This window comes from Eulemur rufifrons, chromosome 18 (genome assembly GCF_041146395.1).
Source record: "Eulemur rufifrons isolate Redbay chromosome 18, OSU_ERuf_1, whole genome shotgun sequence".
NCBI lineage: Eukaryota > Metazoa > Chordata > Mammalia > Primates > Lemuridae > Eulemur > Eulemur rufifrons.
The window spans coordinates 28891361-28918408 of NC_091000.1; the positions used below are offsets into that span (position 1 = coordinate 28891361).

Sequence of the window (27048 nt, forward strand, 5' to 3'; positions counted from 1 at the left end):
TCTCTGTTCTTCCTTGTGCTTCCCTCACCATGTTCTTCCCACTGCCTGAAAAATCCATACCACTATGCCTGCGTGGGTATCTTCTACTGCCTCTTCAGAGCCCAGCTCAAAGCAGCCTCCACTGAGAGGCTTTTCTTACCCACTCCGCCCTATCTGGGATGAGCTAACCATTCCCTGTGTGTACACCCATGGCACTCTGTTCACAGGACCACAAGGGTTTCCATCATATTGTGCTGGAGCAGGTCATGTCTGTCCCATTTACTGAACTGGGAGTACCTCAGGCAGTCCTTTTCGGTTTTGTATCTCTACCCAGAAAACCTTTCAGAACCCTTGAAGTTGCTGAGAAAAGGTTAAGTCAAATGAATGAATGGATGGCTTTCTCACTTCTAAAGTCTGGAAAACTCAAAGTCTCTATCACCCACCGTTTTAGAGCAGACACTTTTTTAGGAGACTTCTTTTTCAGTTTGGGCAGGGATCTATCTTGCTCAAATCCCTCGTTGTCTAAGAGTTGCCTCATGGCTATGTTGGCAAGCTGCTCCATCAGCTTGAAGGTCTCGTTGATGTTGAGGAATACAGAGAAGAAATGTTCACTGGATCGCGTGCTCACTTTGATCACATCGGGCAGAAGCAGCGTGGCGTTCTTCTCAAGCTGCGTGATGTCCACCCACCGGATCACCAGTTTGGCTGAACACAGGGAACAAAGCTGGGTCAACAGCTGGCTCCCAAAAATCCTTTCAATATATTGCAATCTCAATATATTAATCCCCACTTCCCAATTCCACTGAATGCCTTTGAGTGTGTAAGCCTGTGGTTATTTTGTTTGTTAGTTTTAGGAGAAAAACCCAGATTACATACATCCTGAGTTCAAAATTTGTATAGATTTAAGTCCACATTTACTCAATTATATCTTTAGTGAATCTTTATGACTTAATGACAAATTTCTTTATAAATAGTGAATTGAAATAATTGAATTCACCTGCTAAATAATCAAAAAATAGTGTTGACTCAGTTATAACTACAAATTTATTTTTGACATCTTGATGTGGTTTATGAGTTTAGGGCAAACCTCAGTAGACTTTACAAAGTTTCCTCTTGAAATTCTAGATGACTTACCTTCCCTTCCCATAAGAAAAGAATAAAAGCAAAGGTGGTTAATACTGAGGTACATCCAACCCTGACGGGGGACCTTCCCCTTCCAGTAGCTGCAAGAGTAATAGTTGACGAGTTTCTCTTCCTCAGGCATCCCAAACAGCCTGTGGAATTTCACGATGGCTTCTTTAAACTTCTCTGTGTCATCGTCTTCCTTTACGTCATTGATTTTGTTATATTCTGCAATGATGCCCTAATCAGAGATTAAACACAAAGCATATATACAACTGGCATTAATATGACTAGAGCTGTACATATTGGAAAGGAAAAAACAATTTCTAAGGCTTGAATTTTTTAAAAAAATTAATGAATCCTCTAATTCAAAGAATTAAAGGCATCAAAGGCAACTCTTATATTCTAAGCCAATTAACAAGTGGCATTTGTTTACTAAAAGATTTTCAAATGACAATGTAGATTTTATCACATATTTATTGGTGCTAATTATTTTATTACATTAATTTGGAATGAAGCCCATAGTTTTATTTTACAAATGAGAAGAGGTAAAGATTCTGCTAGTTCTATTGTTTTTATTAGGCTTATCATGATAGAGTCATCCCAAAGGTCAATTTCTGCTTTTCTCAAAATCAACACAAATCTATCATGAATGAATGAGAGAGGGAAGACCAATGAAACACACGAACACACGTCACTAACTGACACTTGTCCATAGACCCACTACACTGGGAAACCTAAAAAAAAAAAAGAAAAGGAACAAGTAGTCACTTGAGCAGAAAAGGGGTGAATGACAGCAAAAATTATAATAGACACAGGATTTTTGGACAGTTGGACAGGAACTAAAATATTTGCATAGCCAGTAATCAGTTTAATCTACTATTCAATCACCATAGCAGTAGCTTGAGAAGCCATTTCATTGTTACCCAGTTCCTCTGTAATTCCCTGAAAATCGGCTTCTACTTATATATCTTAATAGAAAATGCTTCCTTGAATTCCACCTTTGATGTTGTAATCTTCAAATCCCTCCTACCTCATCTTCATTTTCTTCATTTTCTCTGAGCTCAAGGTAGCACTGGAAAAGCCTGACCTTTAGAGCAAGAATGTCTTAGGGTTCAGGTCCCAACAGCATCATTGTATATTTGTGTTAACTTGGACAACCTCTCAAATTCTCACTGATATAACTGAGTCCTCCATATGCCAAGAATAAAAAATGGCAACTGCCTCATCATACCTGGAATTCCTGCATTTGGGCTCTAAAACTTGCAATATATCCTTGATCCTCCTTACAAATTCATCTTCCTAATACTGGTTTTGACGACAAAATTCTTATTACCGAAATCCTGAGCAGTTCCCCACCACCACCAGTATAAACCTAAAATTCTAGACCACGTACATTTTGGATCCAACCAACACTGCTACCTTTCCTCTCACTGTACTACTACAACCGACCAAAATTTCCCATTAGTAACTGCCTCAGCCAGCCTGAGGCACCCTCAGGGCCTGAAGGTGTCATTTCTGAGCTTTTCCACCTTCTTGCCCGTGGTCCTGCCATTCTGCCTGCCTAAAATCTGGAATCAGACTCTCCTTTGCTTCATTAATCCTACCACGCCCCAAAGTCTGGTTTAATCTCCACCTCCTGTGAACCTTTTCCCAACCGTGATTCACTTCCTACATTAAGTACTGTTGATTCTCTCTGCATTATGTACTGAAATTATTTCCTGAATTTTATTTCCACTGCCAGACCTTTCACCCTGTTTGTTGCCAGCAGTTGTGGTAATGAGGCATAAATAGCAGGAGAGAGAGCTTTAGTCTTCCATAACCTCCATCACCATTCAATGCCAGTTAAAAGTAAGCACATCAACAATAACGGTATCAGCAAAATGGTGGGCAAACACAACCCCAAGACAAGTCTTCAACCTATTCTTCTAACAGGAAACCATCCCTAAGTCCCTCTATGCAATCCAGGAATTAACACAATAGCTTCCTGACTGGCATCCCATCAACACATTCTCTGCACCCTGATATACTTCGTATGGCCACTTTCTAGAATAGAACTCTGACTATAGCATTCCCACCTTAAACACTTCCATAGGCTGTCAGTGGGGAAAAAAAAAAAAAAAAAAAAAGAAGAAGAAGAAGTCTGCATTGAATCTTATGCCATAAAAATCTCTTCTCCATCTTCCCAAATCAACCTTTCCTAGTTTGGTATAAATATCACGTTCCCTGTGAAACTAACCCAGTCCCAAATGAGGTCTAAGCACTCTCCGTTCTATGTTCTCTTAATTTATATGTTGGTGAAAATATTTTGTTTTTATGTCCCTCTACCGCTAAATATGACTTCCAAAGATAAAGACAGTGTCTTGGACATTTTTTTCTCACCGGTATCTAGCACCTAAAAGATATCCAATAAAATATAATTAAATTAGTATATATTGTTTTTTCAAATTAGAAAGTATCTTAGGGGGCCATCTCTTAGTCTTTATTGTATAATCCAGAGTTGCAGATTTCTAAAATCTAAAATGGTTTCAGTTAGCAATGCTTAAGAAATGAAGTATCAAGTTGATGATTCCTGTTCTTTTGTCATACTGGAGGGCAGTGTGGCTGGCAATTGAATGGCAATGTGCTTCCATGGGAGAATATCTAAGATAAGGTTGTTTCCCTCTAATTTCTTTTGATACTGCTCCCTCTTTTGAGGCAACAAAGATATTGAGTTGATGGAGGGCAGGGGAGATCAATTTTGGACCTGGGCTATTCTAGGAATGAGCAGGCGTTGGTACAGCGTTACATTTGGGACTTCAGACAACCAGAAGGCAGCATGAGGCACTGAACCTTTAGTGGGAAGAAGTAGTCAGTTCATAAAGGAACAGGGATGAAACAAACCTTCCCCAGTTGGCAAATACACCTACAGCCTGCGTGACATTTCAAAGTTGTCAGCGCCTTTAGAGGGGGATCAAAAATACATAAGAGTGAAAGAAGAAATGAATGAATATACAAAAGTAACTGAAAGAGGTCCCACTAATAGGAAGCAGAGGCTGGGTCCCCAGGCAATTTCAAAGGCCAATCCACACAGAGTAAGCCCGAAGACTCTCAGGTAGGCTGACATTTGCTGCTCTCCTGGGCCACTGTAATATGTATGACTCTTACCTAAGGCCACAATGGGGAGGATATGAGAAAGGAGTGATATGTAACAAATCAAATGAAAGCCCACACGTTTTGAGCAGAAAAACATTAAGTTCAGACTATGCTATCTAAAAATCTATTAAATACCACATTTCTAGAATGCTCATTTATATTTTAAAAAGGAAATGTTTTTAAATGTGAGGGAATTTATGAGGATAGAGAACTGATAAACATCACTCTGCAACACACTGGGGCCTAATACACTAGGATCAACAAACCAGGCCTTGCCACCTAATTTCAACAATAGGGGTAACAGTCCCATCCCCATAAGGGTACACCTCCAGCTTTCCCACCTTGAAGAAAAGACAGGGTCCGGGAAGCAGAAACTGTCCTTAGTTGGCTATCATGTTTTAGCAGGTAGACAGGACAATGGAACAAAGAGATGGAATATCTCCTTCCCTTAAGTTCTACAGAAGATGAAATAGGTCATTCTGGTTCTAGGCAACAGCTGCTCATAACTTTGGTAAATAAATGCAATCCTAATACATCAGATGTCCAATACAAATTTAAATATGCAAAAGATCATTGACAGGTAATTTATAAAAAGGAAAAACTGAACTTGGCAAACGTGAAAAAAATGTTCCAACCTCATAATCAAAGACAGAAAATTAAAACATTAAGACTTCAATTTTTACCTATTATAGCTGAAAAATCACTTAAGCAACTTATAATGCTAAAAGCAAGCAATGGTATAATCACACAGAGATTCTAACACACTGACAGTGTCTACTAAGGTCTGTTAAAGATGTTTCAACTACTTAACCCATTAATCCACATTTTGTAATCTATCCCAATGGGGGAAAACACACACACACACACACACACACACACACACACACAGCCTGTGGGAAAACTGTATAAACAAAAATGTTAACTGTATTTTTACTTGCGCCTGCCACTCCCTAGTCTAGAAATTAAGATGACTTCTAGAAAGAGAGAAATGGTAAAGTCAATTATGGAATAATATTCAGTCATTAAAATAACAACTAAAAATTATATAACGATATAGGAGATACCAGTCAAGGAAAAAAGAGCACAGTACAAAATTACATGTACAGTGAGACCACTATTAGGATAAATATGCACATTAAAAGTCTAGAAAGAAATACACAATGGTGTTTAGATTATAGTTGCCTCTGTAGTTAAGTATTACATTTATAATTTATAAAGGTTAATTTGGTCTCAAAACAAGTAAGTTTGTTGGTTCCCTTAATTATTGGACAACATGTGAAGCTTAAAACATGCATTTGCACATGAATGACATTCTTTCACATCTAACTGCATTAATAGCAATTCCCGCCTCATAATTGGCTTCAGGGGAATTAAATCTGACATTTTTAGTGTAATACAAACAGTGAGAAGAACGGCTGTTTGACATAATTGGTCCTTGATGTATTTATTTATTTATTTAATTTCTCCCGGCTCTTGTCGTCTCTAAGCTTTGGTTTCTTCCTACAGCTCTTTATTTGTGGCAATTCCCCAAAGATGCTAACAGTTGAGGGAGGCCTGTGAAAGGAAACTGAGAGCCCCCAATGGCTCCCAGATGGGGAAGACACTTCATGTCTCCGTGTCTTCCCTCCATCGACCCTTGGCTACTCCTTTCATCCAGCCCCTGCTACAGGATCACACCTGCAATCCTCGGACCCACCCCATTTACGTTACTTCCAGAAATTCAGATATGGGACTCAGAAATAAAATGAAGATGCATAAAATCTTGTTTTATCAATATAACAACTCTCAGTCAAGGCTTTTTTGTTTTTCTGTTTGGAAGCTGCTACCCGCTCCTGGGAGACGACCCCAGGGGGGATACCTTCAAACCGATCCTCCCCCGTTCCATTTTGATCTTTTTCACCACTTTTCTAACATCTTTGATAAGGATGAAATAGAAACTGAATTCACAAATCTTGAAGCAGTGATCAAATACTCATTTCGAGGTGCTGGGGTGGGAGTAAAGGAAGAGGCTGATACTATTTTACGTGCTGTGTACTGCCCAGCCCTCATCAAGGTTATATGGTCCAGTTAAAATTCAGCTCACTCTTTCAAAAACATCATACCGGAGAGAGTAATGAGATTCTATTTGTGTGTTTTTACTTCTTTTTTTGATTATAAATCATTACATGTTCATGTAAAAGTTTAGTAGCTTAGAAAAAATACAATAAAATTGAACATTCTTAGGCATTTTAACGAGAAGTGCTCTGTCGGCCCACTTCCTAGAATTCCTCCTTAACCTGGATGTAAAAAAAAGCTTTTTAACTCTGACTAAAAATATCCAGGTGCTGTAATAGAAACAGCTGCTAATTTTGACTAAATAAAAATTTAAAACTTTGCATGGCAAAAATGATCATGAGCAAAGTCGAAAGGCAAATGACAACCTGAAGGAAAATACCTACAACACATGTCCCTAATAAAGGGCAAATGGCCTTTATATAAAGAACTTTTTTTTTCAAGAGATGAGGTCTCACTCTGTCACCCAGGCTGGAGTGCAGTGCCATGTTCATAGTGTTAGGTTTGTTCCAGGTGGGAACTGGAAAAGTATGTATGGGACACGGAATGCGGTTAATGGAAAACCAAGGTTTGTGAAACAACAGCCGCAGGAGTCTGGAGAGTCCCTGGAGGTTGTAAACCTAACAGACAGCTGCAGCCGGCACTCCTATCCCCCCTGATAAGGACGGAACTACCGTCCTCCCTTATCCCTACAGGATGAGACTGACTCAGGGGTCCCAGAAATTGGTTGTTTGAAAAGAATTTTTTATTGCAACGGCTGTTCTGGCCCAGGTACTCACTCCCTGTTAAGGAACTCTCTATAAAACCCAAGGCTCTCCCCTTTTCTCTCATGGATGCTCTTTGGCCTTCACCCATCTGCACCCAGATGCCCAAAATAAACAGCATTTTGCTACACATGAGGCTTCGTGTCTCTCTCTTTCTCTCTCTCTCTCTCTAGGCTCTGGATCTAACACATAGCTCACTGAAGCCTTGAATTCCTAAGCTCAAGTGATCCTCCAACTTGAGCCTCCCAGGTAGCTGGGACTACAGGTGCATGCCAATACGCCTAGCTAATTTAATAAAAAAAAATTTTTTTTTTTAGAGACAGGATCTGGCTATGTTGCCCAGGCTGGCCTCAAACTCCTGGGCTCAAGTGATCCTCCCACCTCAGCCTCCCAAAATGCTGGGATTACTTATGGGTATGAGCCACCATGTCCAGCCTATATAAAGAACTTTTAAAAATTAAAGAAAAATAAAACTAAAAGTCTTATAGAAAAATAGGCAAAAGCAGACAGTTACAAACACAGACATAAAAAAAAATAGCCCTTACACATATGAGAAAATATTCGACTTCTTATAAATAAGGCAAATATAAATTAAAACACTGAAATATCATTCCTCCCCCATCAGATAGGCATAAACTCAAAAGCTTGATAACCACATTGTTGGGGAAGCTGGGGGGAAAGAGGAACTCCAACACAAGCCAGTGGGAATGTAAAACAGAACACTCCTGCAGAGGGGAATTTGGCGATATTCAGTAAAACAACCCATGCGTGTATCCTTTGATCTGGTAATATCACTTCTGTAAATGTACTCTAAATGTACAATCCCCAACAATACAACTACACATATGTGTGAAAATGTATCTGTGGTATTATTTGTAGTTGCAAAATGTTGGAAACTTCCTAAAGGTCCAAGCATAGGCAAGTGGTTGAATAAGCTATGTTACACACATAATCTGCTGTTATAAAAATGAATGAGGAACTAAAAGAAACATGAGATCCTGGATTGAATCATGGAATGAAAAACAGTGTGTGGAGTAGAAAAAAAAAACTGGTAAAATCCAAGTAAAGTTTGTAGTTTAGTTAATAGTATTAGATCAATTTTAATTTCTTAGTTTTGATAAATGTAGTATGGTTATATAACTATATGTTATATACCATATGTTAACATTGAGGGAAGCCAGGATAGGCCATGTAAGATTTCCCTGTACTATCTTTGCAGGTCTTCTGTAAGTCCAAAAAGTATTTCAAAATTAAAAGAAAAAGAATTATTAATTTTTTTTGTTGTTGTTGTTAAGGAAAAAAAGACATGTGGAAGAATTCTATGAACTGATATGGGGTGTTATCTGGGAGATGTTAAGGGAAAAAAGCAAAATGCAGAACAGCACACATATGTGAGGCCTTACCTGTAAGAGTTAAAGTGAAATAGGAAAAATACATATACGTGCTTGTTTTTACAAAAAACAAAACAAAACAAAACACAGGAACACAAGAAGTATAAATCAGATAACTGTGAAGTTGATTACAAGGAATCAGGACTAACAGGTTGGCAGGGATGCAGAAGATAGAAACACTTTTTGACTTTTGTAAGTACTGTAAATATTTTCTGTATGTAAAAAAGAAACTAAAATTAACAATGCTGGGAAGGAGAAAGAACCTAAGACTGAAAGCAAACTGAAACAAATGGGAGAGGGAAGGTACAAGACCAGCCTGGAACATCCTGTTATATTCACAAGTAAAGAAGTGCTTAAAAAATAACGCAGAATGTGACAAGGACAAAGGAGGCAATTCATAGGGGCTCCCTATAGCTCAATCTGTGATAGTGTGAGTACCAAAATAATTAAGTCCAGTAATGAAATATAAACAACTGAAAAACACAAGAATCCATGAGTCTGTATCAATAATCAATGGATAAATAAATGAACGGAAGTTTGTTGCTTACAGTAGAATAATAGCTGCCAACTGGTGAATGTGGGAGAGTGCTGGAATTGGAAAACCTTCATTTTATAAAATTATCACTTTGCAAACCATCACAGCAAACATTGGTTAAGACAAAAAAAAAAAAAAAATCATCAATGGATGCTAAATTAAGAGGGGAATTTTGGTAAGGACCAGGTTATTTGTGTAGTCTTAAAATGTTTTCCTACAGAAAATTGTTTATTATTTGCAGAGACAAAATTAGTAACTCTACAGTGGAGAAATTGGGTAACACCTTGTCTGGGTTTGTAACACCAATGAGGGGCAGATGAGTACCAGGTGCCTCAAGAAACGACACCTTGAGAAGGACACAAGATCACTCATGTAGTATTCCATCCGGGAATGCGAAATCTGAATTGAATCATAAGGCAACATCTGACAAAACCCAAATGAAAAGTGTTCTATTAAAAAAGCAGAACTGTGTACTTCTAAAACATCAATGTCACAAAAGATAAAGAAAGGCTATAGAAATGTTCCATGAGCTTGAAGGAGATTAAAGAAATGAAAACTAAACGCAATACCTTCCTAGACTGCATCCTATACTGGAGTGGGGTTGGGGGGAAGGCTATAAAGAACAAAATTGGGCCAATTAACAAAATTAGAATATTATTAAAGTATAGCATTGTTAAATTTAAGTATAATGTTAAATATTACAGTTGATAAACATAGTGCTGTTATTTAATAGAATATCCCTATTCTTAGAAAATATACACTGAAGTACTTGGGGAAAATTCCTGTCAAATAGAGAGGCAGTGAACACATAAATAATAAAGCAAATGGGGTATGATGTTAACAACAGATGAATCTGGGTGTGGGGTATACAAGTGTGTTTTAAACAATTCTTATTTCTACAATGGTCTTGCAAATTTGAAATTATTTCCAATTAAAATAGTTTTTGGATTAAAAAAAAAACAAAAAAACAAACCACTACCTGTATCTTTCCTCTCACGAATGTGGTGATATCGTTCTCGTTTTCAAAGATGGAGAGTGTCTGCAGCAGATTCTGCTCAAGCCATTCCCAGTGTTCTGTGATTTCTTTCCTGGAACCGCCTGCACAAATGTAAAAATGATAATAATAAATGTCAGATTCCATGCCAAAGACATTTTAAACCAGGCTCATTTCATCCATATATTTGACACCATCAAAGGAGACCACCATTCCAAGAGCTCTGCCTTAAAATGCTTTCTGTCCTCCAGCGGAGACACACACGAGACAATTAAGGATGTGGAAACCCAAGAGTAAGTATTGTGTTATAGTCAAGTCAGATCAGGTGAGTCCGGAAGCTTTGAGGACACTGTCTCAGATTGGAAGGTGTCAACATTTCTCAAAATTGCTTTTCTACACTAGGAATTTAGCACTTCCCTCCTCTTTTCTCCCTTCTAGAACTTGCACTTTACAGATTAACATAGATCTTAAGATACTGGGTTACAGCTGTTAAGTTGTAAAAATATGAGAGCTTTGGTATGCTGGAGATCTGATGTAACCACCTCTTAAAATGGGCAAAAAATCACCCTCACTCACTTCAATTATGAATGAGATGTGAAAATGGACTGTCGCTGGGGAACAGCAGCCTGGCTCTCACCAGCACGGCTGCCTTGAAATGCAATGGGATGAGGTCATCCTTGCAGCCTCCTTCTGATCACTACATTTCAGTCAGTCATAAGAAGCATAAGTCACCTCACTCAGCAACCTCCAAACTTAAACAATCCTCGCCTTGCAGCATCTATAACCGTCACCCTGTTTTTTGCTCACAAGTGCAGGGCATAACAGGCATGCCATCAGGATATCATTATAAAGATACTAGACTAAATTTCCTTAATAATTGTTAATGATCTTATAGAAAAGTAGTTTTTTTTATAGATCATCCATATGTCATATACATAAATTGTATGCACTGTTCATTCCAGAACTAAAGGATTTTGTGATTCACTGATTCACCCTTCGGGCTTCTCCTTAGATTTCTAAGTTATCTTTTAATTGATTTCTTTAAAGTGTCTTTTCTTTCTGTCCTTTGTCACCAGTAATTCAAGAGATCTCAGAACCTCACTCGGATTCCTGACAAAGAGAGAAAGGCAGGAGACACAAACGTATCTTCAATTATACTCAGAACTGTGGCAGCAGACCTAAAATCTCTTAGAGATGAGAGGTATGCTTGAGAAATTTCAGATCCACTGTTTGAGGAAAGGCCAAACAAAACCATAGAAAAACTTGCGCACAAACTCAAAGTGCTTTTGCTATTGTCTCACTCAACAACCATCAACACAGAAGACTTCTGTGACCAAATGTATGTGGATGGTTCTCTCCATTACCAAGCAAGCAATCAGTTCTGCAGCGTGGACACCAACTGGTTGTCCTCCCATTTAATTCTGACATTTATCTAGCTGGAGATAGTGCCAGATCCCACAGGTTGAGGGCTCAGTCCCCAAGAGTGTCCCCCTGCTACACCAGTAGCAAGTCCAAGCCTCCATATCTTCAACTGACCAGCTTCAAGTTGGGGTCCCACAACTCCCTTTTTGGGTTTGATTAATGTGCTGGAGCGGCTCACAGAACTCAGGGAAACACTTACTTATAGGTATCAGTTTATTATAAAGGATATTACAAGGATACAGGTGAAAAATTACATAAGGCAAGGCATGTGGGAAGGGGCATGGAGCTTCCATGCTCCCTCCTTGTGCACCATCCTCCAAGAATCTCCACGTGTTCAGCTATCTGGAAGATCCCCAAACTCTGTCCTTTTGGGTTTTTATGGAGGCTTTGTTATATAGGCATGACTGATTAAATGACTGGCCATTGGTGATCAACTTAACCTTTGGGCCTCTCTCCTCTCCCCAGAGGTGAAGGGGGTGGGGAGAATAGGACTGAAAGTTCCCACTCTCTAATTCTGCCTTGGTCTTTTCAGGTGACCAGCCCCCCATCCTGAAGCTACCTAGGGGCTGCCAGCCTTCAATCAACTCATTAGCACACAAAAAGATATCACTTTGGAGATTCCAAAGATTTTAGGAGTTAGACACCAGGAAACTGGATCCAAGACCAAGTATATTTACAATATCACAAAACAAAATCCACATTCACTTTCTTTTACTTTAAGACTAAACATCAAAATTACCTACAAGGGATGTTTATGTAGAAGATAAAAAGCAGATTTAGTGGAGAGCAGTGCTGTGAAAAGATTAAAGAATAGATTGTCTGCTCCTCTTCATGGGCATTTTTCATGCTCACTCATCCCGGGCCATAGGTAACCACGTGTGAAAGCAATAGGATGACTGTACTAAAATGTCAGGGCAAAACCTGGAACTCAGGACATCTGGATACCCCTCCCTCTCTGCCACCAGTTGGGTGACTTTAGTCAGATACTTAATCTCTGTCTCAAATACTTTGCATGCAAAATGCAAATGGAGGAAAAGAAAAAAAAGAAACCCAACAAAACAACAACAAAAAACTCTTACCCATCTCAGAGCAATGTTGTAAAAATCACAAGGAACAAAGTCTGCAGATACACTTTGTAAAGTAGAAAATACTTTTCAAATGCAAAATACAATGCCTATTTAGGGAATGAGTCATTCTGAAATTTTCCAGAGAGCTTTAAAACATTTTAAACTTAAAAATTTTAAATACTAATTGGAAAATGTTCTAAGACATACTGAGCCCTATCTTGTCTGTAAGCAGGTCACTACCATCACTAGCTGTGATGCTGCAGATACAGATAAAGCCTCGTACAGAATAAATGCCAGCCATGTGCCCTCCACCTGGCTGTTCCATCTGTGCGTGCTGGCACTGGCAAATGTGCTGCACCTCAGGACAGAGGCACTCCGGGGACCCACGGTGAGATGGCACAGGGACCCCTCTTAGGGGCTTGCCAGCCCCCCCAAGCACGGAAATTAAGAAAAAAAAGAAACTGTTGGGGTGGAAAGCTTAGTAGGTGGTCACAGTGTGGGTGGAGAGAGATTTCTCACACAGAGATTAAGATATATAAGTAAAATTTATTTTATCCTTTAGCAAGACAGAGAGAATGAGAGAGAGAGAAAGAGAGAGGGCGGTGGGGAGAGCATGGCATCCCAAAGAAAGAGAAGGAAGATGCCAGCAGCTGGCCAGGTGGCTTTCTGCATTTATATGGACAAAGAGAAAAAATAGTAATGTTGTGAAGTAATGAGCAGGCAGTCCGGAGGAGACGTCGTTGTCTTTCTTGCTTCTTCTCTGTTCCTGGTGACGTGGTTATCCCTGAGATGTGGTCAGGCCTATCACAGGGGATGTCATTTTTGCCCCTGAGATATGGTTTTGGGCAGGAAACAAAGGCCTGGAGTTTACCCTCTGCTGTCTGGTCTGGGAGCTTCCTAGGAACACCTTTAGGCTACAGAAACAAATCCTAAAGGCTGTGAGCTGGTGAACTTAAACAGAAAGATTTACATTTCTTTTCTGTTGGCTCTTTTGGGATGTTTGTGAAAACAAGAGTCCCAGCAGGTTGCTGGCTAGCTTGGGAGAGAAATAGCCAAAGAGTAGGGAGAGCTCAAGATTGACCTTTAGCCCTTATCAGAAATTTGGGGGATTCAAGCCGCACTAGCAGAAACCATCTTGAGTCCCTTCAGGGAAAGTTCCGGGCACCTGGCTAGCCTTAAAATATAAAGGGGAACAACAACCATCCTCCAGGCTGGCCACAGTCAGGAGGTGCTCTGGTTCCCTAAGGAAACTTAACATAAATTCTTGAGTTCTTTTTCAGAAAAACCCACCGGATGGAAAATGCAGGTAAGTGGGAAGTGAGGAATTGAACTCTGATTGCTATTTTATGCTCTAAATTTCACCCTGAGAGGCCTGTCACACCCATTTTAACATTCCTTTTCACTAATCTAAGAATCTCAGAATGTACCTATGCCACCCTCCCCACCCCCCGCCCCCACTTCAAGATATCCTGCCCTTTGGGGCCAGGACAATGTATCACCTCTCTGTATTGATTTGCAATTTTGCCTGTCCGAAGTACACCCCTGTCTTTAAAAACCCTGACATGTAAGCCATCGGGAGTCTGGGTCTTAAGTGTTAGCCGACTGTAGTCCTTGCTTGGTGCCCTGCAGTAAAGCTTTTTCCTCCAGCTGCAACTCTCGGCTTCAGTGTTTGGCTCTGCTGCACCTGGTGAGCGGACCCCAGTTTGGTTCGGTAATAACGGGACTCAGCTGCAGACCCATCAGGCACAATTCGCAGCCTCTGCTTTTTGCCTCTCATCTGCCCCTGCCTATGTTGATCACGGATATGCCTTCCGGAGGCTAAGCTTTGGCTCAGCCAGGGCAGCCTGGCTCTTCACTGGTATCTCACCAAGCCCTGCCCTTTACCAGATCCTCACACCAGGTATTCGACTTTTAGAGTCTCTGTTACAGTGGTCATAGAATCCGACCCCACCACCTCAGCTCAACCTCACTGTTCCCCGGTTGTCACGGATAGAAAAGCCCATCCACTGCAAGACCAACAGTAGAACAGCTGTGTCTTCAGCTTTGCACATGCTGCCTTCAAAGTTTTCTCTATGCACATATTCATTCATATATGTACATGCTCATCCCCTGCCCACATGCCCACAGTAGAAACTGTTTGTGCGTGCATGTGTGCGCTCAGCAAACCTTCACTCATGCCTCCAACCTGCACTGGCGCGGAGATGTGTCTTGCCCACCCCATGTTCGAATAGCCATCTGAATATTCTTGTACTGAAGTTCAGGTTTACTATTGCCATCGTTTCCCCGCCTGTTGTCTCCTCTGCTGCCCCAGGCCCTCCCGCCCTCCACCCTGCCCACTGTCCATCATTTCCATAATCCCTACCTTCCGCCCCCAACACCGTGTTTGTCACTGGCTCTTTTCTATACTGCTCACTGCCAGAGATGTAACACCCACATTTCTGTCTTCACTTACCACCGCTGGCCCCAGACCTATTGTTGCTGCTTGTGCTGTGTCTGTTCTGCCCTCTATCTCATTATTTCTCCTACACTTGTCAGTGTCACATGAAAAGCCTGGCTTGTTGGAGTTGTCACCAGCCACTCCCTGCTCCCATGTAGAGAAGAGGTGACAGGACTGACTGTGAATCTCAGTATCTTTGGGTCTTCAACTCTTTCGGTGTACTCAGCGCTTTGGGCCTGCTCCTGCACAGCCAAACACGTTTTGGAGGTTTCTTCCAGCTACATCCAAACCTGAGATACCAAGAGTTCCAGAAGACTGGATTTCAGATAAGAACTTTGCATATCATTATATGAAACCATTATTATCCCATACTATTTGAGGAAAGAAAAAGACAAATGCCATCAGTCAACAGTAGCTTTAGGAATTGAACTATGGAGTCCTATCTATACCCACCAGACACTTTCCAGGGAGAATAATGTAAAAGCACTTCTACATTTGCATTTGCTGCACAAATGCACAGACGAACTCTTTCCTAACTGCACAAAGACTCAGCGAGAATAGGCGGTTCTGGCTCCAGGTTCTGGTGACTAACAGTATGAGGATAAGGCAGGATCGGATTCGCTTCCTCCAACAGACCAGACAAATTCTGAAGATGCCCGTCCAGTAAAAAATATTTCTGGAAGCAGGTGGTATATGTCTTACCCCAGAACAAACAAAAGGTTAAAGTTACCTCTCAGAGATAACAGAGCTAATGTCACTTTTTCTGGACCACCCTGTAGGAACCAGGGAGACTCCAAAGGAAATATGTCTGGATCCTCAATATTCCTCATAAATGGCACTTTCATTTCTCACGAAAGTACAAGTGCTGCAATGATTGAGGTCTTAGAATGTTTTGTTTTTGTTATTTAAAGTGAGATAATACGCAGCTCTTTGGTCATGGCTCTGAAAAGGAACTGGTCTGTTTACACAGCAGTTTGAGCAAACTGTGTTAAGATGATCAGAAGACAAAGAAAGGGCCGGTTTTTCTGGAAAGGCTCCATTTACAAACAAGCTGACCTGACTGTGTAATCAGCTGGAACAACAAAGAAAGCTGGTGTCCAGTGTGAGAATCCTTCAGGAAAACCAAGTTACAGCGTTCTACTGTGGTAAAAACTAGATCAACAGATGTGATGGGCTAAAGGTTACTTAGACATTAATTTCTGAAAAATGAGAATCTTTATCATTTAGAGCAGTTCTTTAAAATAATGGCCACCGGCACTATGTATAGATCTGGGCAAATTTTAAATGGTACCTATGATGATGAAAACTACTACATCATCCTAGTCTAATTTCTCGCTTAGTTTGAGATCTATCTTAAAGCACCAGAAGTCTACTTGAAATAAAAAGAAAGAAGCATTAAGGTGGAGCCACAAAATAATTCTATTATATCTGGTTTCTGAGGATTAAGAACAAAGGCTTAAGGCCCCACCTATAGCTGTTTGGTGGATATTTCTTTTGTGATGCACGATTAATGATACATTTTACTTGCAAGACTCCAGAACTTGAGAAAAATCTATACTCCAGAATAACTAAAATAGTAAATTCTCACTGATTGTAACTGTGTATATGCACATGTGTAGGGAGATATTTGTAATGTGCATACAAAAGTAAAAACCACACATGACACAGCACAAAACAAAACAAAACAAAAACCAACTAAACTTCGCAGGGATTAAAAAGCAACCAACCTAGTTTTCAGGTTCAGAACAGGCTGCTAGGATCACTAAGCTGATCCAGTCTTTAAATTAATAGCACTTGCATCTACTTAAATAAAGGGAAAAAAAATGAAGAAATCATCTGTTATGTGGCTTTGTCCAAATACAACCTTAGCCACAAAGACGATAATTTCAAAGTTTAAATACCAAGTGAAAGCAAGAATAATACCCAACACACTGGAGTCACACTTCACCTGTTCCTCTGTTTACAAAGCTATCACTGGACTTTCTACACCCAGAAAAATTACAAATTTGCATTTGGAGAGGGCAAAAGATAAGACCCAAAAATAATGTGGTGATTTGAAACATTTTTAGAAACAAAAAGGAAATCTACTTTTTCCAAATACACACCTAATTAAAGTCATAATTATGAACAGGTTAAATACGATGATAATGGTAATGTTCTTTATTATTTGTGCTTAGCAAGGCCAGCTGCCACGCTTTATTGACTCATTGAATATAATCTCATAACAGTCCTACGAGTAGGTCCAGTTATAATCCCTTTTATAAATGAGGACAGGCTTTCACATTTCTCTGAAATCAAATCCAGATTTTGCCGGCTCCAAAACCTATGCTCTTAACTGTACAGTTTGCCATCTCCTAACATATTTTACAAGTGCGGTTATTATGAATAGAGGCTAGATTATCTGGAGTAATCAGGAGCCTGGTTAGCAGGGAGGCAATATTACATAATACCTCAGACCATAAACTTTGATGTCAAAAAGTACACCTGATTTCAAACACCCACAATGCCACATACTAGCTTTAGGGACCTTGGGTGGGTTACTTAACCTCTTTGTGCTTCAGATTTCTCATCTGTAATATGTAGGTAATAACACTTACCACACTGGTTTGTGCTGGAGATTAAGTCAGACAATAATACATGGAAAGTCCTTAGCATAAGCCTAGAACATAGAAAGCACTAAACAGTTACTTTTGCTATTATAAGCAGCAAAACACAAAGACCCCATCTTGAAATGTGATTCAGAAAATAGTTCTAACTTCTGATGTCAGGACACAAAATCAGATGCTTAATTATTGCCTGAATAATATGCATTCAGCAGAAATCTCTCTGGCCCTGGCACCATTATGTTTGATTGTAAAGGGTACATATGATATGCCGAGAACTCCTTGTGTAACTATTATAAGTATTGACATAACTCTGCTTATAATCTCTCACAGGTCATAAATATATGCTCATAGCTTTATAATCACTTTGAAAAAAGAGAGCCCCAGGTAATTCATTTGACCTTGGCAGCTAAGAATCAGTGGTTGACATTATTTTACTTAAGTGCCATGGCACTCTCCTACCCAGATGGAGGGAATGTAAATGGCTATCTTTCTGGAGGGTAATTGGGCTAGAAATATTAAATATATGCATATTCTTTGATTTAACATTGTTACTTCCATAAGTTTATCCTAAGGTGACAATTAAGAGAATGTGCAAAGGTTTTGTTAGGAGGATATTCACTAAGTTTGTTCAAAATGCAATAATATTAGGAGAAAATCCCTAGATTTCCAATAATAGCACAATTGATTAGATAATTTGTGTTATATACATAATAGAATATCTACCTATTAAAATTGGTGTCATAGAAATAAATACATTTTATTGAAAGCTTATGGAAAGTTATTTTCATTACATTAAATACTGTTTTCATTTTTATTTGCTTTTAAATATATGTTATATATATTTATATAAGTAGCATATATAGAGAGCATATACATAGTGTATATGGTATATATACATATATATTTTATACAGAGATATATAAAATATATAAAGTGTATTATGTACTTTTTAAAGTCTGGAAGGTGATGATTTGAGATGTGGCATTATATAGTTTTTTCTTTTTTATTCTTTTTCCTTATCTATAGTTTCTAATTTTTGCAATGAACATGTATTGTCTGAAGAAAAAAGAGCAAGTTTTTTTGTTTGCTTTTTTAACCTGCTGTGTTGCCAAGGACACGAGAAACTATTCAGGAGGTATGCAGACCAAGAAACGATCATAAAAATACTCACGAACTTTCACATTATGTCTGTCTTATGTGGAAGGCAACGAAATGACCCAACATGTTCTCTGTCTACTGTGGAGAATAATGGCAAGAGCAGAATCTATTAGCAATCTCTGATTAAACTCTGGCTCTTACCAGCTGCTGCCTAAAAGAATGTTTAATCATAAAAGCTCACATGGTACCACTTAAAAAGTCCTGGGATGGGAGTGGGGAGACCTGAGGACTTGGTATGAGCTCCGCACTGTTAGGTCTGGAGCCAGGAGGGAGACACACGAAGCCTCATGTGTGGCAAAATGCTGTTTATTTTGAGCATCTGTGTGCAGATGGGTGGAGGTTGAAAAAGGCATCCACCCCGAGGGAGGGGAGGGAGGGGAGGGAGGGGAAGGCCTTGGGTTTTATAGAGGGTTTTGGGGGGGCGGTGTGGTGAGCAACACTTGCAGAGATAGGGGAGGGGGTAGCTTCGTCCTTAGCAGTGGGGACAGGAATGCCAGTCTTGCTGCAGCTGTCTGTGGTGGGAGTCACATTTACAACCTCCAGACTCTCCAGACTCCTGCAGCTTTTGTTTCTCAGGCATTATGATCACTATCTAAGTTTTCCATTAACAGCATTACTTCCTATACATACTTTTCAGGTTCCCACCCAGAACAAACCCAACACACACAATTAGCTATAAGTAGGATGCAAACTCGGGCAATTCACTTTGCCTCTGTATCTTATTAAACTAAGAGGGGCAGACGAGATGATAGCCGATGTGTCTTTCAGTTCTGAAACGGAATGACCCTCTAGCCAGATGAGATTCTGGAATGGTAAAGAAAAGGCAAACCGAACCAATGGGCAGCCAAATCAAGGCACTGCTCAGTGCTGCCTTATCGGTGAGCTGTTGGTCAAACACATCCCCTCCACTCCATGTCCTTCATTAGTTCTGTTCGAAGTTCAGACGTATCCAGAGGGAACTGTCAACAGCTCCTTCTTTCTCTTTCTCCCTAATTCTTTTCCCAAGCTGTCCCAGAACTCTTTTCTTTAGAAAACATCCTTGAAATTACCTGCATTTCTATGTGTCCATGTTCCCATTGAGATTGTATAACTCTTCTTACTGTGAGAACCTTCTTGTTCTTATAATGGAGAAAGCCAAAGGGGGTACCCTTTTCCGTTTGCCCACTGAGGGCCACGGAGTACAAATGACTGGGCTGTCTTCTGCCTCTGGGGCACCACGTCCAAGTCACCATCTGTTGGAGGCATACTTGCCCCTGTTTAGTACTGTAAGGTGAGCCCAGGTGCAAAATACCAGTCAATTGACTGGTAAGCCAGGAGTGCCAGAATCGAATTGTCAGTGTACAGCATAACCAGCTCACAAACAGGCTGGAAATTCCTACAAAGCTGCTTCCTTTATGTTCTCAGAGATGGCACAAAGTACAACTTACTGTGCAAAGCACTAAGCAAAATGTTCTTCTGTAGGCTAGGATTGCTGGCCCAATGGCCCATCAACCAAAGAGAACAGAGACTGCATTTTGTGTTCTAGTGAAAAGAAAGTGTCATGATTTAGGAAAGGTTTTGACTCCCTTTCCCATTTAAAGTTCTCAATGCCAAGGAAATGTAAATAATCGATTTCTTCAAGTCAATCTGGATAGACCATTAGAAGATAATAAAAAGAAGTGTGTGAAAGTAATGTCTCACCAGATAACTCTAGCCCCGCTTGCTTTCTGTATGGTTCATATTGCCAAAGGCCAGGTGATTATTATACTGGCAATCAGTTACACTAGGATGGAAAAATTCCTCCTGCCTGGTTTCACGTGGCTCAAGGCTAAGGCAAATAATACAACTAGGATCTACCATGAAGACTACTGCTGTAACAGAGGGAATGGCCTGGAAAAAAAGGGCAAAAATATTTTCTGTCTCTTTAACACATCCTCCACTCCTTTTTGAGAACTAAAACCGGCATCCCTGCCTCCAGCCAGTGGTTGGGAGAAGCAGCTAAGTCTTTTGTTATTGTGCTAAAGGAGATGGCTCGGCCAGGACCTGGTAAAGGGAGGTCCTGGGTGGAGGTCAGGGGATTGTCTTCAGCGGGAGAGGGGAGCACGGGAATCATCTATAGTTGAACAGTAACTGCCTGAAGCTAAGAACCCATCCTTTAAAAGCTCTGTATTTCTGCTTATTATTAGGATGATGGCATTTCAGACAGCAGTCTCCATCCTTCTGCTTTGCTGGCAAAGTATTAAAATGTCTCTTTCCTCCCTCCTCAAACCACTTGTTCTTGGTTCTTCTGATGTGGCCTCATGGACAAGTGCTGAGCTTTCAGTAACACTGCTGATCTATAGCAAGTGGTCTATGTCAAAATATTAATGGGAAATGTTCCCTTTAATTCAGTCTATGCTTACTGAAGATTTACAAGGCACATGACACAAATAAGTTTAGAGAATAAGGTTTTATAATCCTGTAGACCCTACAAGGCAGTGAATTAGCCTCACCCAATTTTCTGCAGAAGTTTATCTTACAGCAACAATTCATGAAATTCAAGCAAATTAAAACCTTGCGGCCTATTTTTCTACTACATACCAACTTTGTAGTTTATTAAAAAAAATTAAAATTACAAACAGAAAGGTCAGAATATAAAAAGAATCTTATGGCAGCAGCTTTCACTCTTAAAATCTTCTCATGAAAGGGAGCCAGTAAATTTGGATTTTAAACAGAACTTGATGAGAAAGAATAATTAATGGATGAATGGGACTTTCACAACAGTTGTCACTTCTGTTGAGTCCTCCATAAGGAAATTCCAGAGCTATGTCTATGAGTAATCAATACATACAAAAGCTAAAACCATTCTGAGTGTATCATAATGAGATCATGCCGTTTTGACAGGCATTACTAGGAAAATAAAAGTATATCTCTTTAGCATATAAATTACACCATCAGCATTTACAGCATAGTGTTCCTTAGCCTGGCTCAGCAAATTAATTCAGAAATAACTCAGCTTTGTAACTCCCGGTTCTACCCCATAAGAGTATTTGTAGGAAGATCTGCTTCATGGAGTGCCAAAGCCCAAGAAACTGACTGAGTCATCATAATGTTAGGCAATGACATTATTAATATAAACGTCAATGACAAAAATGGTGACTGCTGAGGGGTAGAAGATGAAAAGTCCCAGAGGCACAAACCAATTCCTCATATCACCATAAATTGAGCAGGGAAGACCAGGAGCCTGGAGGGATGTAATGAGAGATCTGAGGGCTGGGGAGCAGGCAGGGGGCAGGGGGCGGTTCCCCACCTCCCAAGGATCTCACCTGGGCACCAGGAGTGGGATCGGTGGAAGGTGGGTGCAACCGAGGCCACAGGGTCCTTTCCACACTGCCATCAAGTTGAGTGGTTCAGTGGCTTTCCCTGATTTTAACTTCCTTTCTCTTTACTTCATTACTTGCTGGCTATGAAACACTATTCTAGCTTGTTTGCTGCTAGAATGTGACGCTTTCCCAGCCAGCCACCACAGGCCACTTGGCTCTGCACCTTCTACAGTTTTCCTTAGCAGTGAGTGAACTTGTACAGGTGGCTGGAGTGCTGTTTTCTCTAAGCCTAGGTTGCACCGGGAAGTCTGTCTTCAGCATCTCAGCTTCCCTCTTCCTTTACCCTTTATCCCCTCCTCTCATTCCCATCCTTCACTTTTAGAAGAGTTTTCCCAATTCCCTAAACCCTGAAGCCCTCATTCACAGGCATATACAAATGAGAGTTATAGTCTATTGTCTCTCATGGGGCTGTTTGCATCTCAACCAGTGTAAATTTAAAGGGATATAGCTACAGTTAGAATTTCAAGTACCACTAAATCCTTAAGGGCATCACCAGGGCACTGGAGCTTTCCAGCAGCCTGAAATCACACTCAGACAAGCTGCTCTATTTATGTAGAAGGCTGGCCTATATTCTTCCGGTATTTAGTCGGGCACCCAGCATCAAATGGGAATGTATGGTACTTGTTCACACTGGCCTGTAATTGACTATTTATTTGTATCCTCACTAGACTGTAAGCTTCTCAAGAGCAGAGATCAAATCTAATTGTCTTTATATTTTCAGATCCCAGTATAGCACTTCCTACCAAGTAAAGATCAATTTAAAAAATGAATGAAGTCAACTAAAAAACCTGCCAATGGCCAAAACTGGAACAATTTGAGCAAAGAATAGAGCAGTATTGGATTATAACCCAGAGTGAAAAATAAATAATTGAATAAATTAATAAATGAGGGAGAAGAGACAAAACTACTTAAGAATCCCCAATAAATTATGATATTCTACCCTAAAGGAGAGAGAGAAAAAACTCCCCACTCTTTAAGTGTGCATAGTGATTTCCTTCCAAAGAGTATAGTGTGAAAAGAGGAGAACAGAGTAACTGTACGGTAGAGAGACCTGAAAACCACTAATCAGGCAGGTGATCGAGGACATCAGCAGTCATAAATCATGTTGATAATATATACACTTGACATGACAAGACAAAATGACACATTATCTCTGTGATCTTTCTCCACTCCAGTCTAATCATGAGAAAAACACCAGACAAATTCCAATAGAGGAGCATTCTACAATAATACACGTGACTAATATCTTGCAAAATTATCAAGATCATCCTCAACAAGGAAAGTCTGAGAAACCTCCAGAGTCAAGAGGAATCTAAAGGGTTATGACAACTAAATATAATATGGTACACTGGATGGGATGCAGAAAAAGAAAATTAGGAAACACTAAGGAAATCTGAATAAACTATGGACTTTACTTAGTAACAATGCATCAATACTGGTTCATTAATTGCAACAAACATACCATGCTAAGATGTTAATAACAGTGGAAATTATGGAGGGTATAAAAATAAAAAATCAAGTAGAGGCAAAAAAATTAAAATTAAAAAAAGTGTTCATTCAGTGCCCTTGCTTTTCCTATGGTTATTTTAAAAGCCACATACAACAAATAACTAATAAATAACTTGGCCATTTTGGATTGGAATTCTTGTGAGAGATCCAGTAATAGCAAGATTGCTTACCACCATTTTAAGCCCAGCACAGCATTACAGATTATCATCATAAGAAATAAACAATCCCTACTCTGGAAGTACTGTTAGGATATACTTGGTTCTCATTTAATATACCCACGTATTCCACATGGTCCTCTTCATTTCCCAGCTTCCCTTGCAGCTATACTGGGACCATGTGACTACTTCTAGCCAATGAGGCATGAGTGGAACAGACTGTGGAGTGTGTCACTTCTGAGTTAAGGAAGTTAAACACAGGTGTGCTCCAACCTCCCACTCTTCCCTTGTAAGTTGACCTTGGAGGCCTTGTGTTCTAGAGGGTGTCACTACAGATGAAGGAGGCAACATGATCCGAACAGGACTTTACCAGAGTGAGAAAGAACTTACAGTGTTAAGCCATTGAGACTTTGAGTTCATGTGTTGAAATGGCTAAGGTTAATTACCCTCAAATACCAGTGATTGCACTTAGCAAGTACACATTCCTTCCCGACCAACAGAAAATTGTTAATCCTAACATTTCTCTGTAAACTCGTGTATTTCAGAATACTGCTACTTACCACAGGCAATGGTCCAATAGACCAGAGAGTCTGGAGTCTGGTACAGGATTCGGTAAGGAGCCACCCGGGCACTGGAGTCCAACACGACATCAAGTGTACCCACCAGGAGGCCTGACGGTGGAAAATGGGGAGAAACAGGTAAGGATTTCCTTTGTATTTTCCCAGATTCCCAAGGGCAGTGTGACTGTGCCCCTTCTGTTGGTTCTTCTAACAACCCCACCTCCCACTGCATCGTGCCTTGACAAAATTTCATATCAGGCATGATAATGCTGGCTCTACACTGTGTGTTCCAACAGACTCCAGGAGACACTGCACAAGCTGAAAAATAGTCTGCTGCTTTAAAAAATATGGAAGGCGGCCGGGTGCGGTGGCTTACACCTGTAATCCTAGCATTCTGGGAGGCTGAGGCAGAAGGACCATTTGAGCTCGGGAGTTTAAGACCAGCCTGAGCAAGAGCAAGACCTCATCTCCACTAAAAATAGGAAAAAAAAATATCCAGGCATGGTGGTGCGTGCCTCTAGTCTCAGCTCCTTGGGAGGCTGAGGCAGGAGGATCCCTTAAGCCCAGGAGTTTGAGGTTGCAGTGAGCTATAAGGATGCCACTGCACTCTACCCAGGGCAACAGAGCGACACTCTGTCTCAAAAAACAAAGAAAGAAAGAAAACCAACAATGGAAGGCTAACAAAGCTCCTAGCACAGTCTCTGGCATATGGTATTTATAAATGTCTATTTAAAATAAAAATCTGCAAAGCATTAAGCACTTGTATGTTGGCGGTCTCTGCTTTACCTACATTAATGCCTGATGTGTTTTTATTTTCCCCTTTCACCTAAAAAACAAATCCTTAAATTGAGTAACCTGACAAAAATCACAACATAGTTGGCCAGGTTGCCCCACTTGTTATTTTAATCTGCCCCACTTTCCTTTTGGATTTAAAAAATCAACACAGATTGAGCTCAGCACACACTAAGTTCCTACTGTGTGCAAGTTTAATCCTGTGGGCATAAAGCTGAAGAACGACAGAGTCCGTAGGGCATTTATAATCCAGTGGAGGAGAAGGCCAAGCAGTGCTTACGTGCTATGTTTAGGAGAGAGCAAGGGCCCTGCAACAGAAGGACCTTCCCATCTCAACAGTGGAGTTCTTTGCCATTTGTTATCACCAATCATGATACCCAGGGAAAATGGAGCCTCATCCTATACTCTAATAACGCGGGAATAAGGCTGAGGATCAGGACATGCAATTTAGGTAGCACACAGTTGAATTCTCTAAGTCAGGAACCTCATGATCCACTTATCCACAGTTGACCAGGCCCTTGGGGAAATTTGCTCACATTTTCCGAGTCCAGACAAGCCTGGCTGTTCAGCAAATGAAGTTAGCAACTTATTTGTGAGAAATACAAATGCCCAGTATACTGATGCTCACTCAAGAAGAGTCAGTGCCTTCTCTTTCCAGGAGGGAAGCTGACAAGGAAAAGGAAATGAAGAGCAGAAGGTAATTCAGTGATCCAAGCTAGAAGGTGCCTCTAAGGAGAAGTCTACCCAGATGACCTGGCGGAGGCACTCCAGCCGTGCCGCAGACGCACGATCCTGTTCCTCACTCAGCAAGCCTTTTTCAGTATTCCAAGCCAAGTTGTCAGGAACAGTGATGACAGCAAAAGGATTCTGACAGCTTCAAACTGAGAGCCTGTCATCAGTGCAGATATCTCCGTTAACCACCTTTTAACCACACTGAGTCGGGATTAGACACCAAGCATCTTCTACACGATTCTAAAATCACACATATGCACTAAGGTAGAATAAACTAGATCCCTTAATTGGCAGGATGAATCCAAATAATTAAATTCCCACAATTTAAATGCCCATAATGACCCCAAAGATGAATGGAATCTAGCACAGAGCAGGGCTTGCACTCAGAAGGACCAATTAGGAACTTAGACCAGCTGAATAATTGTAGGGCGAGACACTTCATTTCCAAAGCCTTGGATTTCTCAAGTGCCCGATGAAGACAATATCACCACCACAGGATTGTTCTGGAGACCGAGGATAATAGGACTTAGGGGTGGCAGGCTATTGGGAACGAGAGGTTAGGCCACCTGACTAGAGCCTACCAAGACATGCCTTTAACTTAATTTTACTTTTATTTAGGTTTCACGTTTATTGAGGATGGCTTTGGGATGGAACTGATGGTGGTTAGACTTGGGAGGCAGAGGCTAAAGGTCCCCAGTTTCCCTTACTCTGCCACTGTTGAAACTGTCTAGCACACTGGAAGCCACTAACTTTGGTGTCAGCCATCAGGGCACTGAAGACTTCATGAGTGCAGGCTTCTTGTGAAGTTGTGCTGAATCTGGGCCACAGGTTCTTCTGAAAATGTTACCCCCAGTACCTTTTGCTGTGTTGTTTTGTAATAATGTATTGAGGTTTTGTTCTGACCATACTGAATAATACCTTGATAAACACAGTACCACTGAAATGTACTTCCCTCCTCTCTGGCAGCCTGAGGTCATGGAAAGAGCTATGAACTAGTCAATTCATGTTCAGAAGAGCTCAGTTCTGGCTCTCGCTTTGTTACAACTAGTTCTGTGGAGTGGGACAGGCCATCTAACTTCTCGTCACTTTGATTTCCTCAATTGTAAAGTGATCGTAATGGCGCTTGCCTTCCTAAACGAGGCTTATTAATCAAGAAGCCTAAGTGAGGTAGACCATGGGGAAGTCCTACAGTTGTCCTTGGTCTCTGTCCAAGGGCAAGGAATCTATTTAGATTAACTCCAAACCACAGTGACCATTAGCTGACCTGAACACGCCGGGAAAAAAAAACACACAAAAA

The 27048-nt window shown here is 40.5% G+C and overlaps 1 protein-coding gene across 1 annotated transcript in view; it reads right to left on the reverse strand.

Moving 5' to 3' along the window:
- TBC1D9 (TBC1 domain family member 9) overlaps positions 1-27048 on the reverse strand; it is a 106596-nt gene that overhangs the window by 36722 nt on the left and 42826 nt on the right. Inside the window, exons 2-5 of the mRNA XM_069493303.1 lie at positions 24228-24338; positions 9958-10076; positions 1114-1342; positions 423-684 (exon numbers count right to left, since the gene is read on the reverse strand). Coding sequence (XP_069349404.1) covers positions 423-684; positions 1114-1342; positions 9958-10076; positions 24228-24338 — 721 coding nt within the window. The remainder of the gene's footprint in view (positions 1-422; positions 685-1113; positions 1343-9957; positions 10077-24227; positions 24339-27048) is intronic.